This window comes from Cyprinodon variegatus, unplaced genomic scaffold, assembly GCF_000732505.1.
Source record: "Cyprinodon variegatus isolate N-32 unplaced genomic scaffold, C_variegatus-1.0 Scaffold119, whole genome shotgun sequence".
NCBI classification, from domain to species: domain Eukaryota; kingdom Metazoa; phylum Chordata; class Actinopteri; order Cyprinodontiformes; family Cyprinodontidae; genus Cyprinodon; species Cyprinodon variegatus.
Genome location: NW_015150572.1, coordinates 530175 through 549566, shown reverse-complemented (window position 1 = coordinate 549566; position 19392 = coordinate 530175). Strand labels below are relative to the sequence as shown.

The 19392-nt window shown below is 37.2% G+C and overlaps 1 protein-coding gene across 1 annotated transcript in view; it reads right to left on the bottom strand.

Moving 5' to 3' along the window:
- Positions 1-19392, bottom strand: part of LOC107085257 (chromosome unknown open reading frame, human C20orf27) — a 44803-nt gene that overhangs the window by 23965 nt on the left and 1446 nt on the right. The window contains exons 2-3 of the mRNA XM_015375491.1: positions 15867-15970; positions 69-208 (exon numbers count right to left, since the gene is read on the bottom strand). Coding sequence (XP_015230977.1) covers positions 69-208; positions 15867-15885 — 159 coding nt within the window. The 5' untranslated portion in view covers positions 15886-15970. The remainder of the gene's footprint in view (positions 1-68; positions 209-15866; positions 15971-19392) is intronic.

Genomic DNA, 19392 nt, shown 5'->3' with positions numbered 1-19392 from the left:
GAGTCTTTTTCCAAAACATTATTTCTAGATATTTAATTTTCTTCATAAACAAACTGCATTCACCCCACCTTGACCATGAAGTTGCCGTCGTCCTCCATGTTTACCATGACAACAGAGTCATGAAGCTTCTCGTCGAAATGAACGTGGGAAGCGCCACCAACAGAGGGCAGTTCCTCCGGGAAGTGGATGCCTCCCACCTTAGCACACCCTGCAGAAAAAAAGAAAGAAATATTAGCTACTGGAGGTCCTGCAGGTTCAAAGTCCCTTTGAAGAAGGAGAGAGATGCTGAACAGCCACCTGCCTCTTTATTAATGTAATGAAGAGCACTCCATGGTGAGACTACCTATCAGTCCCATCATTAGTGGAGCTGACGTCAACCAGGTTCACCAGCAGCACGACTAGAAACACACATCCAAAGGCAACAAAAACCACAAAACTGAAGTCTGTTTACCGACTCCTGCAAAGCAATCTGAGATACGCATAAGAGCAACATTCACTGTGCGGTCAGCTCCAAATAAACTTCAACTACTCAAAGAAAAACCAATGCATTTTAATAATCTCCATTTGCCTAAGGGTCTGAACGGGATTTGTTCCAGATAACTTTCTCCCATACGTTGCTGGGACCAGACATGCTCAATTAGCTTCATGACAACATAAATAGTACACAAAAGCAATTCATCAAGTCTTTTAGTGTTTAGAGAAGTCTATTTATATAACATTGCCATTTAAGAAACACTTAGAAACACTTGAAAATGTCCTTGATATGAATTTGAAGATTATTTTCCCACAGAATAAATACAATTTGTCTCCATTCTATTAGTAAAAAAACAGTTTATTAGACATAGTTTAAATTTACAACTGCTTATCAACAAATCTGGGAGAATATCTGGGAGTTTGGGTTTCCATTCAGCTGTGAAATAAAATCTCTGGCCCCTCAGGTTTATTCACATCAGTTAAACTGTGCACATTTTAATTAGGAAGTAGTTTTTCCCTGCAGTGGCACATTTTTTTTACTTGATCCTGAGCAAGACTTGTCAGGCTGCACCCAGCGCATGACAGTAGGCCTAAAACAGTTAATCAAATGAATCTTGATTGGTCAGATAGGGGAATAATTGGTATCTAAATAGGACAAGGTTATTTATATTGCAGAGTAGCAATTTAACAATTTAAAACGCTGTATGTAACAAAAAAAAAAAACATAACAGGAAAACAAACAAAAGTATATCGCATGGGGCAATAAGCCAGCAATATAAATAACAAACATCAATATTAAAGTGGAATTTAAAAAAATGAACAATAATATGACATAGTAAAGTGAACTGAAGTTAGACTGGTAAAATCTACGTTTGTTTCATGGCTTTACAGCCTTTTGGGAACCATTCTCAACCTTTTAACATGTCCACCCCACCTCTGTCTTCAAATGTTTGTGCTCTCTGTCTGCTGGCTGGAGTGCAAAATGTTCACCCGCATGTGAACACACGTGTATCGGTGTAAGTGGATTGATCCAAATAGTACAAATCGATAAGGACACTTAAACAAAAGTGGGCGTGCACCAGAGGTCACCATAAGTGTTGTCTGAATAATGCTGGCAGTAAGGTAGGAGATAGGGAAAGGAAGCAGGATTAATGGTTTATAGAACACAGAGATCGACTTTCCAATCTGGTGCCTAGAAGATATACGGTTATCCACAATCATTTGCATCATACGACATATAAGCACAGCCCACCTAAAAGTTTCACATCAATATATGACTTCTTCATGTACAACATAAGCAATGATTGCTAATGTACACACTTGATAAAGGATAGCTTCAGACGGTCACTAAAGCTGTGTAACTTTTTGTAGTTTTATTGTAGTCCTAATTTCAGAAGCATCTTCCATGTGCGTGTCTGTCATGTAATGGTGTCTGTCAGGCTGAAGGCTGTCTGGATTCAGTCCAGGAGCTCCACCTCGGATAGTATTCTTACTGTTGACTACAGGTGAAGGGATAGGAGCTAAGAAAAGGAGGTAGGAGCTGCAACACGATGTTTTGTGATGGAGTTGGACTTTATGACAGCGTATTAAACATGTACCGGTAGTACTAACTGCAGGGCCTCAAACAAACAGGTTTCTCACATATATTTGAAAATAGGTTTAAAAACATTGTTTCTGCAGCTGCTAGGCTAATAAAGAAAGAGCTTTAATTTTGAAAACTTTCATTACTACATCCCCCTGCGTTTAAATGTGCTACCGAGAATCCTTACGTTCATTAAGTAATTCAATAAGCATCACTTGGGGTTTTCAGACACTATAAAACACCATTTGCTATAAGAGCCAGCTTACCGGTAAATAAGCTGAAACTACAAAAATTGATTCTTTATTCAACTAGGAACATTTGCTCTATCCAGATCTCCTTATCTGACAGGTTACCTGCACTCAATAATGTGCTTTAATTTCACTGGAACTTTAATACAATGTCCTGCACCACATGCAACTCAATATTGTTCTGTATACACCCTATGCATAAAAATTGACAATAATATTAGTCTAAGTTAGCTTCACCTTGTTTAAATTCTGTAAAACCTATTTATGAATGTTTTTGTCAGATTAAGAGTCAAATCAGAAAGTAGTAAACAAATTTGATTAGCAAATTGATCTATAGTTCCAGCCATAAATGAGATACTAACATGCATTTCTTATTAAAAATCAAAATCATAGAGTTTACGACAGAAACGCTTCATACCACATATCCATTGCAATAGCAACAGCAGCTCAAGATGAGGGCAACTCAAGCTGGGGGTCCTGAAGAATCAGAAGTATTGGAGGAAACTTCTGGCACATTAATGTTGGCAAAACAAAAATAAAATACAGAGGGAGGATGAATGTGGGTTCAACATTGTTTTCCTCTTTCATCCCTTTGAAGAAGATGCTAAAACTCCACCCAGCTGCTTCAGCTTATTGAAGCATCTGCCCCATGATATAAATAAATAAGACGGCACACAGAGGCCCCATACTGACCTGCATCTAGACGCTCTCTTAGATTACACTACAGCATCTAAAGGTGAGAAACAAATCATTGACAGATGTCCAACATGAACAAACGCTCTCTAAAGGATGTGACCTCAAACAAATCATTTTCTTTTTCTTGTTTTTTTTACTCAAACATGAAAAAAAATCATCAGCAACTTTCATTATTAGTGTTGAGCCAATGCCATTTTTTGGCCCCAATACAGATACCGGACACCGATACAGACACCGTGTGTATGTATGTATATATGAAGAACTGCTTAATACTTGGATGTAAAATAATTGCCATCATGGCTCTGTCAAGCTGCTGCCTACCTTTGTGAAGCAGGAAAAAGACTAATACAAAGTGAATCCAGTAGAACTTTTTATTGCCTACCTGGAATGGGTGACATAGATTAATAAACTTTTGGCTCTCAAAATGGTATCGGTGCATCACTGTTCAGTATACCATATATGGATTCATATTAAAAATAGCTTTAGCTTCCTGCTAATCAACCATTTAGGTTTGTTAATGAAGTTATTTGGCAAAATGTTGCAGGAGAGTCAATAATTCTTAAAGGGGAATGCAGTTTTTTTTTTGTTTTTTTTTTTACATTATTACATCATGTTCTACTCACCCATATGAGTTTTGTGTCATTTGGAGCTGTTCTGAAGATATTCTGTTTTGTTATATCCAAGTAGCGTTTTCCTATGGGCAACGACTTAAAGGCACAAACTAAATTGTTCATAATTTACCATTTATGGTACGTCAGCATTCATAACATGTAGGCGAATCACTGTCCCGCAGACATCTGCGGTTATATTTTTTATATTTATATATTTTTTTTAAAAGCGGAGTGCGTATGACGTCAGTATGACGTCATCCGTGCACCGGACTGGAGTTGTGACAGGAAGCCCGGGCCACAGGCGGCTACGCTCTACCCCTTCTATTCATTCGGCTAGCTAATCTGAATCGTTCAATTCCATTTCAAGAGCGAGATCATCTGTGGTAGTAGCACTAGACATCTTCCAGGCATGTGAGTAAAACTAGCACCAGTTCAGCGGACAGGAAGAAGGAATGCTAGCCGGAGCGCGCAGATGAAGTCATACACGTGTCAGCGGATGTCTGGGGGAAAGTGATTCACCTACATGTTATGAATGCTGGCGTATCATAAATTATAAATTTTGTTTGTGCCTTCAAGTTGTTGCCCATAGGAAGACGTTACTTGGATATTACAAAACAGAATATCTTCGGAAAAGCCCCAAATGACACAAAACTCATATGGGTGAGTAGAACATGATGTAATAACGTAAAATCAAGGACCCAATGTAAAAAAATAAAAATAAAAAAATCGGCGTTCCCCTTTAAAGACCAGAGCTTGGCATCCCTAAACCAATGTTATCATTGGTATTCTCAAAGTACATCTATACCCATAAACACAACATATATAAACATAGAGTGCCTAACAGAGATGAGCTCCATAAAGTACAGATGTACCTCTTCCATGTGGATCCTCCTCTATTAAACTTTTATTCAGACTGATATCAGAGATTAGAAATCCTTGATCTCTAAAATCTGGGTCACAGTGATGAGTTTAGAGTTGTGTAATGTTTCATATGTGCAGAAGCTCAGGTTAAAAGAAAATGTGCTTTCTATTACAAAGAAAAGCGCCTTTCTAGAAGGCCCAGGAACTGGTTAATTAGAATGAAAATAAACGTATGATGTATGACTCCAGAGTTGGAAGACAAGGCAATCTCCTCAGGCTCACGCCAAATCCAGAACATAAACGAGGACAAAAATCCGGGCAGGTCAAACTCTCAAAATGAGTTTTCTTATCTGATGCTCATTTTGAGATGAGTTTTAATATAGACTCTACCCTTACTGATTTTATCTACCTTTAAAACAATATAAGACCAAAAAAAAGAAAAACCCTGATATACATATAAAACACTATTAGCTGGCATTTGTTTTTTTTATTATAATACTTAAAAATGGAATTCTCCCTCTGTTAAAAGTATAGTTTTTATATTGGGGGGAAAAAATTGGAAAAAAAGGACACCTAACATGTTGATCCATTTGAATCACTTCAGTTTTTGTTTACAGGAAAAACATCACTTTTTCCTGAACCACCCAGACTATTTCCTGGTAAATCTATTTCCTTTAACAAATCCTTTGTGGTATGTGAAACAAAGAAAGTAACGGTAAACACTGCAGCAGCTCAATATGTAAAACGTTAGAGTTATGAACCTAAATAGGCCTGCTCAAATAATAAAGGGATGGCTGCATACGGGCATACATAACAGAAATAGTAATTGTTTTCTTAACAGAAGGAAAATGAAGACTGCAACTTCATAATATGACATCAGATTGTTATAAATGTGTTGTTTTTTTGTTACAGAAAGAATCGGTCTAATTTTTCATCATTATGGCATTATTACAATTGTTTCATCTAAAGCTCTCCGTCCTGCTGAAGAGACTTGAATTAAAGCACAGAGTCAGACAACAGAGCTCCATGACAACATAATTATACACATCCAACAAACATTCATCTTTATACTTTAGGCTTTTGTGGTGTAGGGCAGACCTTCAGCATTCAGGCTGAGAGGAGTCCATTATGACCTACAGGGTAACAACAGGTTTTCTTTCATTTTTAGGAAGCCTAACTGAAAACTCAGCTGTCATTTAAAGATAATATATGCTCTAACAAAACCAACAAGCAGCATGAATGCATGTTAACTTGCTGAAGCTTAAACAGTTGGTTTACTTTAGGAACCAGACATCATGTTTCACGGCTTGGTTGTACTTTAACATATCTCCCCACAGCCACAGAAAGCGTTGGTGAATTACAGCTTTCTGTTAGGAATTATGCATTCATTTCTAATACAAGTTCTATCTAATGAAACCAGCATATGCTAACTCTGCTAAAGCTCTGCTAGGCTACAATTATGAAATTTCTGTTGTGTTTTTTTTTTTTATCATTATTAAAGGATAGGAATGACAAAAAGTAGATCCTGTTAAATTTTGTCTGATATTCTATCATAACTGAAATGCTCAAACTATTTAAATCGACACTTGAGAACCACATAAACTAAAAAATAGGGAGGGGGCTAATCAGATCCAGTACTAGTGCGGAGACTTGATAGCGTATTTGACAGATTCCGAAAATTCAGATCCTACAAATGACTACATGATACTGGCCCTTTAATTTGGCTTTTGTAAATATCATACTTGCCAGTAGAAGGGTATATTACAGCCTCTTGAAACAACAACAACAACAAAACAAGAATATTTATTTTAACAACAAACCAAACATACCTCTGGTGCTGGATTAGTATTAGTATCAGCAGATATCAAAATTGGGCTATCTGGATCAGACTGGGAGTGAAAGAACATGGATTTTTAAAGGTACAATTCTGGATTGATAAACAATATTTACCTAAAATAAGTTAAAGATTTTGACTAGAGTTGACTGTGTGTCAACATTCAATAAGAAATTATAACAAAAACAAAAAAAGAAACTAGACCAAGAAACAGCAAAAACCCAAACATGAAAGTTGTCTATACTTTTTGGTAATTGACATGAAAAATGTAAGTAACTTAGGTGCCAAAACTTGTAACAATGCATTTCAGGAGGACCATAATAGCATAAATAGCTGAGTTCAAAGATAAGAGATTATTGTCCACCATGTACGTGCATGAAAGTGAAATTTAAATCAGAGTACTGAAGCTGAATTGTGATAAATGTGTCTCTTCTGGTGCTTTTATTTAAACAATCCTCTTTCTATCTCTGAGTTTCATCAAAAAGAAGATATTCTCTGATATTTTAGGCAACAGATTTTCTGCTATGATGATAAAGCTGAACAGGTTTCAGTTTGCATGGCTGAAATCTCCCAGTAAGACTGAGTCCTGATATCGCTAGTTATTAGGTAATAACAGATAAAGTGGTCTATTTACATATGCAGTGTGGCTAAGGGGTTTAACATTCAGATCAGACACATAGAGTCCTTCAGGTTAGAATTCATATAATCAAGCGGATCATGTCCCCAAGTATGTGTATGAGATTTGAAGAAAAGTAAAATACACTGTCATCCGGTGATCTGTACAGCAAATCAATAACCGCACAGATAGTAACACAAAAAAAAAAAAACAGCCCATAGTCAGCTGGCTTATGTCAGTCTAATCTATAGTACATCTGCTTGTGGTGCCTTACTAATCTGTGTCTACATGCGTCTGTTTCCACTCAGCTGATTGTTTTACTGCTCTGTCATCTTTCTTGTTTACTCTATACGAGGTCGATAATAAGAAAGACAAACTTTCTGCTTTTGGACAGTCTGTAAGATCAATAATAGACTGATCCTCTTGTGTCATTTGAGATAATTCAGATCACAATATTATCTTTTGATAGGTTATCAGATAAGCCAACCATAAAACACAAACAATCTGTGCATGTGGAAATGTTCAGCTTTAAATCTGCAGCGACGGCACATATCCAGCTTGGGCTAATTTTATACAAACGCTTTGTCCCAACTAAGAAAAAATAAATAAATAGATTCTTTACAAGAGTGTTGCTTCAACTTGCCTTGAACAAGCTGACCTGCATCAAAGGCTGCTTTAAAACAGTACAGTTTCATCTCTCAGTCGGTTCATTGGTAACAGTGATGGCAACAAGGGCAGCGTGTAAAACCTGGCCATTTTACACAAACAAGTTTGCTTAATAAACTCCTTCAAAGCATGCAAGGCTGTCTTTCACATGAAGGTTGCAAAAGATTCCTTTCCATTGTGGAGTCTTTTAAATTGTTGAGGGACGGGTCGAATTGGAATTGTTCAAACGAAGGCAGTATGGTGGAAACGACAGCTTAAACTGTGATTATATCATGATATAATGCTCTCTGATACAAAATACATTTCAGTTTTTAGGTTACATTATGGCTGCTTTAGACTCGAATATCTCATAAAGATATCTCAATTGCCAAGGTGACTCCCTATACCCTAACAGAAAGACTGAGTCCACGCACACCGTTTTCTAGCTTTCTTCCAACAGAGAATGAAAGTTAAAACACAAGCCTCTTTCGCACTGAAAATACCGGGTTAAAGGGAGGTTTTCAAACATGGATCGACCTGCTAACAATTGCCATTTGGCTCCATTCCTTTCCATTTTTTTTTACTGGTTTTTATCTTAAACTTGTCACTCTCATCTTAGGGGGCGGTGGAGCCCTTTTGGCCCCACATGATTGGAAAGCCCTGGTAACCATCCTTTAACACCTCCAGTCGCACCCTTATTCCCAACCCAGAGACACAGTTCTAGTTTTCTATTAATAAAACTATGTTTTTGTTTTTTTCCCCCCATTTTATTAATCTTAGGAAATACCAAAAGTGTGGAGAGGCATTCCTGGCTTTTATACTTGATTTTGATTATATGTATTTATTTTTATCTATGAGCTGGAAATGTCCCCAGATTTAATTTCAGACATCTGGTCATCTTAAGGCTGGTTTATACTCAGAATCCAGGTCGTCTACATGTGTGTAACGCAGTTAACACAGATATGTACCCGCCTCTTCCGCAGACACACTGCTGCACCTCTCAGTGCCGCCGATGGGAAGCCTTTGATTGGTCAAATCTACATCCACGCTACACTATGCGTATTTCCTCTTTGGTACCTTGCCGGCTTTGTTTTGTTTGTATGACTGCCATTGTAGAAAACGACTCGTGAAGATGGACCCGCTAGAAGAGTGAGGTGTGAAAGAACGCTGGGACCCCTTTTTCCACCTGGATTCTCGTTCTTTTTCGCCCTTGTGTCCCTCCGTTGTCGCACAAACTTGCCCCGTGCTTTTTTGCCACTTCCTCATCACCTTGGCCGTATCTAGACCCACAGCTAGTTCCTGATTGTCCCTCTGGCGTCATAGCGTGGAATAACATAGCGCAGACCACGCTTCAATATTGGGCATAAATCAAAAAATATCTGCGTCATACATGAAACAAGCTCACTGCAACACACTGCTGCTGGAGTATAACCAGCCCTTTAGTCTACAGTCATCCCTANAAGAACTACAAAAAAAACTATTTACACAAATGGAGCAAACGGCAGAAGCTTTCCATTACAAAAAGCAAAACATAGGAAGGTGAGTACATTTCCGCATATCTCACATAGGACACATAAAGCAATGTATTTTTGTTAAACTCTGTCAGTTGGGCTATGCTTGTATGTTCTTTCACACAAAGGATTGTGGGATTCCTTACCATTCCATAGCACTAGATTGCAGCCCTTAGCAAAAAGTAGTATACTTGAAGTATACTAAATTGGAAAATTTTTAATTTTACTAAAGTAAACTTAAAGTATATTTTAGTAAACACCTTTTATACTTCTCAGTGTAAGTCAAGTACACTTTACTATACTATTGTTAAGTATATGAAATATAGTTTAGAATAGGTAAACTCTAAGTGCACTGCCTGATTTTAAGTATGAAATTAGTGCACTTTTAGTATAATTGAATAAACTACTTTTTGCTAAGGGAATGTTGTGAGTTCCCTAAGATAAAGGAACAATGACAGGAAGTATACAGGCCAATATTTCTACCACATTCCTTATTGTCAGCACTGTTCGAACAAAACGTATCACAGAGACCACTGAGGCACTTCTGCTTTGGCTTAACAGTCCTTACAGATCTTTGGAGGTGTGACAAGAAAGAAGGAAAAGTCCAAGATCAAGTTTGAAAAAGCAGAAACAAATATTGGATGCCAAGATGGATGACATCAGGAGTAGCCCTTAGAATATAATATAATTTTTTAAAAGGCATAGAACATAACTAGGCCCCTTTAAGAGTAATTTAGTCAGCTCCAACACTGGGACTACCCTGACCTTAATTTGTAGATATTCAACATGTTGGATTGTCTCGGCATTATCTGCATGATCCCAGCTGTGGGATGGACATGAGGACAGACGAGCTGTCAGAAAGCATCTCTCCAAGAAAAATGGACACAAAAGTAAAAACACAATTCCCCTCCATGTCATGATAAAGCAAGTGGTGGCTCTGCTTCCAAGCCTCTACTCCTTTAAGCGGATGAAGGATCTCAGTCATCCAGGTCATAGTCATTCCGTTGAAATTCAAAAAAATATCCACTGGACTTGGTTTCCAAGATTTGAAGACGTTTCTCCACCTCTCCAGGAAGCTTTTTCAATTCAAATGTCTGGATCTGCAGTGAGTTTGAGTCTTATATAGACAAAGCCTTGTATCGCTTGGAAACATGCAAATGGTAACCGATGAATGGGTCGTTTGGTTCCATCGTTAGCCTGTAATATCTGAAACCTGTCTATGATTGTTAAGAGTCGGTCGTTAAGGAGGTGAACAATACGGAAAGATCTACTCCTTTAACCAACACCTTCTCTTTTTTTATGTTTTTTTTTTTTCTCTCAGGGGATGGGATTGGGATTAACAAATTCTTTCTTTCTTGTCAACCATTTTCATTTACTCTGAACTTGTGTTTGATCGCAAGAGGTTTTGGGAAATTTCTTGACTGACATCTGAATATTTGAGGGAAATCTGTTTTTGTGGTTTGTCGTTTCAGCTTTGTGTCTGTATACTACACACTGTAGGACCAAAGCTGTGACTTATTACTTACTTTTATGGGTTTCTCAGGTTCTAAAAATACAGCAAACATTTTGTATCAAGCATAAAAGTTTGTGTTTGGTTCATTTCACTTTTATCATTTATTCTAATTTCTAAGAAAAAAATCTAGCTTCATTTCTACAGGGTCCTGAATCTGTGCTTTACAGTTTCACAGCTGCTAGAAAATGTAAATTTCACTGAGGAAGGGGCAGCAACAGCTGATGATGCCTTTGATTTATTTTTACCACCACCTGCAGGACGGGAGGTCTAGTGCAGTTTTCTTCACAATTTCCCCATATGTCATTAGGCTGATTTAAATGCATTTTCCAAAGGTTTTTACAGCTGGAAACAGAAGGCATAAAAATTACCCAGGGTTATTATTACAGGGGTGCAAATATTACAGAGGTATCTAAATTCCAGGACATGAGGCTTTGGTAAATGAACATCACAAAGCTAAGGTGTAACAGAAAGCAACCAGCAGATGCTTTGCGAGGGCTAAAAGCAAACTAATCTCTTCATTACTCTTATCATTTTCTTTCACTAGATGTTAAAGTCAGAATTTATAAATGAACCTGAAAAGGTTTTATTCTGGTCTTTCTTTGAATTCTTTCATTTTTTTCATAGACTTTTCACTACTCCTTCGCTTGTTTATACGCCGGGCCTTTCACATTGCCATTAATTTCCACATGAAGGTCGCCTCTTTCAGAAACAGTGAAAGAAAAATCCAGTAAAGGCTTGCTAAAGGACATGGTAAAGGCTTAATAGTTCAGTGGATCATCCTGTATCTGCAGGGTTTTTTGTTGATACCCTGCCTCACTCAATTATAAAAGTTTTGCATGATACAACCACAAATGAAAGAAATCCATTGTTGAGAGAAAGGAGAAAGAAGTCTTGTTTGGAGGGACACACACACCACAGCATGCCGAAGAACATGCTCTGCTTAGCCTGGAGGGTTTCTTTGGTGCAATTTCCACTTTAAAACAAACAGCTGAAATAAATCAAGTACGCTATGAGGTTTAAATGCAAACTTTTGGTACCTTTGAGGTGTAAAATGTTCTTCCATTGGAACTACTATTAGAATTTTCACTATATCTGATTTATATGATTGAACTTTATGGAAAATTGGAATAAAAAGCAAAAAATGTTCAGCCTCACCTAACAACTTCCTAGAAAAGCTGGAAGAAGCCTTAGATTCTGTAGCTGCAGGAAATTAGGGCTGGATCAGTTCAAACACATTTGTTCCAAATAGGTTTGATAAGGCAATGTGCCAGGTGGAGCTGGCATTTTAGCACAATTTAGCCACATAAGCCAAAAGTGTGCCAAAACTGTTTTTCACCACATTAAAAGGGAATCTGATCAAACAAAAGTACTGATTTCCATTGTAGGAGCCCTTCAGCATATCAAATAGCCTTTGGTCATAACATTTATCACGTGTTTCATCAAAACGTACCAATGGCAAGGCATAACGTCAAAATAAAACAATAAGTCATTTTTTAAACTCTTAATAAAGGAATTCAATGGAAGAAAAAAAGTATACTTCACTAAAACATGTCATTTAAAAGTAAAAAAACAAAAAACTAATTGGTAGATTCAAGCAGGTCTGGTGTCATTCTCAAACAATCAGGTAGCGTCTTTGTTCTGGAAATGGGGCAGGGTTGTTTTTTTTCTAGCTCTACAAAACAGCATATAGAAACAGAAATATATATATATATATTTAATTAAATACCCTACATTTAATGTAAAGCTGATAGAGAAAATGTTTTCTTATAATAAATGACAGAATTTCAAGAAAATTAGAAGTGGAGAAGTGCATAGAAACGATCTACAGCATTAGTCTACAGTGCAGCTGTTTTGTGATGCGTAAAGCGGCAAACCAGACTGAAAGTTTTATAACCTCTAATGGGGACGGAGGTTTTATGAAGTTTTATTTGTGTATTTATATAAATATGTTCATTTTGCTCTAAAACCATAGGCATTTGAGGAAAACACATTTGGCGACTTAGAAACATTAAAGCAAAAGGTTGTGAGGCATCAAGAAATAGTCTGACCTACATTTGATATAAAACCTACTAAATGGCTTCAAACTGGCTTCATTCATTTCCCTTCTCACCAGTCAAATATATAAAAAGCTTAATTCTGTGTTTTTGGTTGCAGTTTCTAATAAATAAAAGCTCATAGTCCTGTTTACCACGGAGGACCAGTTTTCTCCTTGATCTTTAAAAAACTTCACGAGGTGGAAATAATGAATAAAATCAAAACTAGACCATAAAAATCTTATCTTAGCAACAAGCTTAGCTGTAAATGATATGATATGTTGCAATCAACCTGTGAACCTGCAGTTGCAGGTAGTGAACCTCCACACCTCTGGGCTGTTCTTAGAAAGCAAACTGGGCTTGTTGATGCGAGTTCTGGTATTCTAAGAAATGCAGTTCTTTTGTTGTAACATCAGTTTTCCTTCTAAGAAAAACACTAAAATATAGAGTTAAATATTTAAAACTAATAATAAATCTAAAAAATCAGGTCAGGTTTTTCTCCATCACATTAAATCTGACTAAACCTTCCAGTTTGAGGTACTTCAGCTGAACAAACTTCTTCTTTTTGTAAGTCCCAGAATAATGAGGATTTTTTTCTTATTTTCTTTAAAGGAGGTTTATGAAGTCCAGTTGATGAAGCTTCTGGTTATCTGAGTAAAATAAAGTCACTTTATTTTAAAATTTACTCCATACTAATAAACACTTCCACATAAGAAGGCAGAGTGCTTCCTTTAGTGATAAGGAGGGAAAAAATCTAAAGGAATCAGTGAGGATATCTTTTAAAAAGTAACTATGAGACAACGTGCTTGATAGAAGGAAACATGCCCTGTTACCATGGTGACATTTGGAGGAGCACAGGGCACACTTCCAAACCTTGTTTAAGTCAAAATGAAACAGCATTTCCAAATTCTCCCGAGTGGTGCACGACTTTAAACGAGTGAACAAAGTGAATGTGATTGGTCATTTATCAAGGGGTGGGATTGTTGTGGTGGAAGGTCTGCAAACATGTTTGGTTGTGGCCGGTTTGTCTTAAGCATCTTGCTAACCAGTTAGCAACTTAGTGCTAGTAGGTTCCCAATGGGAAATGACATTGGGACCAAGTAGCACTTAGCAACGACACTGTTAAGGAACGCTATGGACAGCGGAAACATGCAAGAGGAGGAGAGATCTGTGTCGGAGGCTGTGGATGAGTCTCCTCCGTCATACATTTTTTTATTTAGAGGAGGAAAGGGGGGACAAAGATGTTGTGGAAGAGGACGCCAGGGCGGCAGAAACTTGGTTTGGTGTAGAAGGCTTACAGCCGTACATGTTTGAGCCCTTGCCTCGCAACGCTGCAGGTTCTGTTAGCTCTATGCCTGCTGAAGACACAGACGTCCATCCCTGTGAACACTGGGATGGAACTCAATGGGAAAGTAAATTATTCTTATTTCTTATTTCAACCATTGCGTATATTAGCTGCGACATATGAATCAAGATGCCATGACTGAAAAAAATTGATTGACAGATGACCATTGATATATGATTGGCCGCTTTTAGGTGTACAAGCTGACGTCTAACTAACTGGCCTGCATAAGATAATGAAAAAAAACAAAACACAGATTTTAAGACAGGATTTTTTTCTTTAAATGGACATTTTCTAACTTTTGGGACAGTATAGTCTATTTAAGAGTACAATGATCTGACATTTAAATATGACTACCCTACGACTTTAACCCACCCTAACTAGGGTTAGGCATCGACAATCAATCGGAACAGGGTCTAACCTTATAATTCTTGCAGAATCGTTAAATCTTTTTATTTTTGATTCCTATTTTCGATGACCAGAAATAGAAGCTGCCCTATATCGGTAAAGAAGAACCCACAGCACTGTGTGTGGAATCATCCATTTGTGATTCAACATTCCAAAGTGTGGCTTAATGTTAAATAAGGAAATGACCGTTCAATAACCGGCAACACTGGTGACGGGGTTATTAATACAAAGGCTGCACCAGTGGTGTAAGGTAGGCTCCCTGAGGGAATCTGTTCCCTCTCATAAATCCCAGCACAGCTTCTGCAGGGAAAGCAGAGTCTTTTTTTATTATTTCTTCCTCCTACTTTACGTCTTAACAGATACCCGCCTAGTTTTCCATTCACTCTGGATAGAAATGTCCTTTGTCCTTTGCTAAACTTATGAATAATTTTACACACAACTTCATCCATTGTTTATTTTGGCTCATTTTGAATCAGTTTTATATGATAAAAAGACCTAACGGAACAACTGAGTACAGAATCTGATCACTCCTCTGTCCACAATAGTAAAATATCCCTACTTCTACGGCTAGTGAATTGGGACTGAGATGCAGTAAGTGACGCTGAGGATATAAACTGTCAGGATAGCTTCTTGCTGCGCGGCTTTCACCACCAGCTCAGACACTCAGCCTAGCACTGCATCAGAAAGCATTGACTGAATCAGGTACATAAAATAATATTAATTGACTGATACAACATAAGAACCTGGAGCATCAGACACTGGATATATGTGAATGGATTTTAAAGAGGTTTTAAGCATAAAGCTCCATAAGGAAATGTAAAGAAAATTTATAAGATTATTATTTAGTTCATAGATTTCATATTTATATATAACTGTGATAACTAATAGTAAAGTTTTGAGAAAGTTAGATGTTCAAGGAATTTAATTTTCATTGTGAACTGTTTCATCCAGTCAGAACAATGGTTAGCGAGCTAATTTATAACATGTAAACTTTTATGATTCTTTTGATAAAAAGAATCGAGAAACGATTCGAACGGGAATTAAAAACATAGAATTGTTCAAATTCAAACAGTGCCAAACCCTAATCCTATGTGAAGGGGTGGCAGAAAGAGTCTGAGCGTCTAGCTGCACGAGGGACTGGTGCACTTTACAAAGCAAGATGGCGTCATTAAAAAAAGAACGTCGGTCTGGGAATTAATGGTTGGGTCCTCAACATAGGGCTGTGGGAAGCCTTATCCAGGAGACCCAACATTTTTGACCCAAGTCAAGAGAAATGGGATGAGTTTCTGTCTCGTTATCCAAGCTTTTTGAATAAAAAAAAAGAAATCCAAACTCAGATAAAACAGGAGAGGTTTAGTCTCATTTGATGTCAGACAGGGACCTGGCTCTCCATATGAGCAGCTGTTTCTGTGCCTAACAAAAGCAGAAACGTATGCATGCAACTTGAACAGCCTATGAAGGGCATACTTATTAAAAAACAACAGAAACTCACTCTTCTTAGCAGCAGCCATGACAGTCGAATTGGGCCAGCAGAGAGACTCTTGGATGTCCACCGTCACAGCTTTGTCATTTCAGCAGTCTGACCGCAGAACAACCCTGAAAAACCAGTTTAAAAAGCAATGAGAGAAAGAAGCTTCAGGCAACACAAACAGAGGAGTGCTTATAAGCTGGAAACAAGGTGAAAAAGTATTAGATAAACAGGTATGGCCTGAAAGGGAAGGCCAAAGGTAATGGTTGCACAAAGGGAAATATAAGAAGAATGATTCTTGTGGCACAAACTGATATTTAGAGGTGTTTCAGCTGACAGCTCAACAGGATTCATACGAGTAGGAGCCAAGAGTACCACAGACTCCCGACAGAGGCTTCAATTAAAGGAAAACAGGCAAACAGTCTAAGAAGCTTAGCAGCGTAGGGGCTGACGCTGCAGTCGGTGGGCTTCGCACAGATGGAGAACGCTTATAACCTCTCAGGGTCTGAATCGGATCACATAGAAGGATATGCAGGCCAGAGGCTGGGGAGACACTTAAAGCTAAATCTGAGATAAAAGGGGAACAATATAAAAGGAACATTAACAGATACACATCTAAAACACAGTTCTCTAAAGGGGCCGGCTGACGTGTCTAAAGCCAGGTGAATGCACTGCATGCCTAAATTAATCTGGTGACATGCTACCAAAAAAAACTCCCTTCTGTTTTTAGATGGGGCGACTGTGAGGGGATAAACTGAGCTTTAAACAAAGGGAACAAAAAAAAAAGAAGAAAATCTCCAGTCAGCTGAGGCTAACAGTTAATGCTATTAGTTCAAATGTATGCCAAACGGTACTTTATGAAAAGCTTCAGTTCAGGAGCTCAATGTTGCAAAGTCACAAAGGCTTGGCTTTTATTGCTAGACAATAGGTACACCGTTTGCAAGACATTTTATATAAATACATGTAATTTATAGAGAATTTATAAAATCCAAGTTTTTCCTTCCACTCAACTTTTCTTTGCAACAAATAGATAAATGAGTTTAAATTTCTGAATGAAACTAAACAGATCAATTATCTGCTCTATGGATAATTACTAGCATATTTAAAACACCTAATAATCAACATGGAGATTAAAGTCCATTAGATGGATTTATTTGATTTTATGATATTACAAAGGATCTCAGCTTGGATAAAATATTTAAAACAGAACTTCAGCTAAATCAAACAAGTGGTTTCCTTTGAGCAGGATTTATTGACCTGTTTGATATATTTTTTTAGCAGGGACCGCTGACTTCTGTGAGAACACGGGACGACAAGAATCACATGGCGTTTGCCTTTCCTCCTTCCTTCCTCAAGGTCATTCAGGGTTAAAGATCCGAGGCAAGGCCAGAAAAGTCGTTGCAGTGAGGAACGACTTGACAGAGCTCAAAAAGCGTTGCATCCCCCCCTGAGAGCGCCGCGGATCCAGGGGATGATCTACTTTGAGAAGTGCAAATATATCGTAGCTGTTTTAAGCAGCTAAATGTGTCACTATGACTAAAATAACACCGATAGGATTCAGAATCCGCAAGCCTCAGTTGAACAACCGTTTACACAAGTGCTTCAGATCATCAGCGTCACATCAAACAAAACTGCTGCTTACTCAGACATAATGCCTGCTTAAGGCACACTTAAAAAAAAGAGGATGGTCTAACTGCTTTAAGTCAAAACAGAAAGCCAACAGTAAATCCAACTAGTTGACGGTCTCTAAAACAATAACTAGTCAGGGTTTGTGCTGCCTTTAGTTAAATAAAAAGGTCTGTTTTCCTTTTTTTATTTTTTTCAACTTGGATCTAAGTAAAGCCTCCTACAGACATTCTGAGCCATTCAGATTTAATTTTGCTTGCAACAATAACAAAAATAATATTCTTAAGCAATTTAATTCATTGCAAAAATACTTTGTTTGTAATCTTATATATATAAAAGTGGCTCATTAGCAACAGCTCTTCAGGTTCCAATATAGCTTTTTTTAAGGTGTTTTTTTAGGCAACTAATACATTTTTAGACAATGCCTTATAGTGATCAACTGATACAGGTCAATTTCCGGTTGTTTCGATATTGATCATTTTCACAAGTCTAACCACTCACTAATATGTTCTGCCCTTTTATTTGAGCTGATATTTAAAGGATCACATGTTGATTGGCCTCGATTTTCCTTAATTTTAAGAGATCAGTGATCAGATGATTAGATGTGAATCTGATCTTGTCCATTGCTTTTATCTAACTCTGCAAAGGTCTTAAATATCACCCACAGTCAATGCTTTAAAGTCTGATTTTATATTTAAGGGGCAGTTTTTGATTAATGTCTTCCAGTGAGATATTAAAGCTGTCCTGACAGCATCATTAATAAAAGCAAATAAATAAATAAAATAAAATAAAAACTCAGCAAATAAGACTTTAAAGATCAGGAATCGGTGATCGGCCAGAAACCTGCAATCAGTTCACTTCTATTTACATTCATTTGAATAAATAAAAATCTAAACATAAGTGACACAAAGGAAATTTCTTGATAAAGTGAAGAAGATCATGGACAACAGTGAGCATCCTCTTCAGAAGAGTTTAAACAACAGCGCTTCTTCAGAAAGAGGCAGACTGATACAGGAGATCCTTGCTGCCATCGACACCTACATCAACTAGATGGAGAGAAAAAAAGCAATAAAATAAAAAATAAAAAAACACTATGAGTTAGTGCAACATTTAATTTCCCTTTGGGATTAATAACGTTGTTGTTTTTTAATTGAATGGACTATCTGGAAATATTAAAAAAGCTAAATTTGCCTTTTAAGAGTGAAAGGGAAGCAGCAGTTTTTCTTTCCCATTATTTTCTTATCATTCTTGCATTTCATAACAACAAACACGCCAGTTATTGTAGTTAAATCTTAGAAAACAGCTTAGAATGTAGAAGTATGACGTGTTTCAAGTGCTATTTTCTTTTGCATATGTTGCCATGCTGTATAATTTCCTCTAAATATTTTGTAGCTGTTTGCCATCTGAAAACATACATCTTCCCTGGGTGTGATTTTTAGCGTAACTATTGCTTTTTTTTTAGCGCAACACCCCGCTAAAATACGCTGTCAAAAACCCAGATCAGAGTCAGCTTTAATAAAACTCTATCAGTCTATCCCTAATATTTACAATGTTAACTTTACATACATCATGTTTTCAATTACAGCTAAATATACAAAGAAAAAAAAAAATCACCTAATTTAGAGATGAGGCTTTGAAACCGTAGTTTAGAGTATTTTAAAATTATTAAGAAAAGAATGATGATTAAAGTAGGCATGATTAAAACTCCTTAAATATCAAAACCAGGACTATCTTTTTATTATAGTTTAGAAGTACATCGTTCCTCACATGTTGTGCACAAATCAAAAGAAAATGCAGAGGTACAAAATCTTCTTTCAGCCAGCTGACCTACAGTGTGCAACAGCGTGTGTGGAGGGTTAAAAACAGTGAAACATGTGAATACAATTAAGAGCAGTAAGATATTGGGAGCGTTACCTTTTTTTTT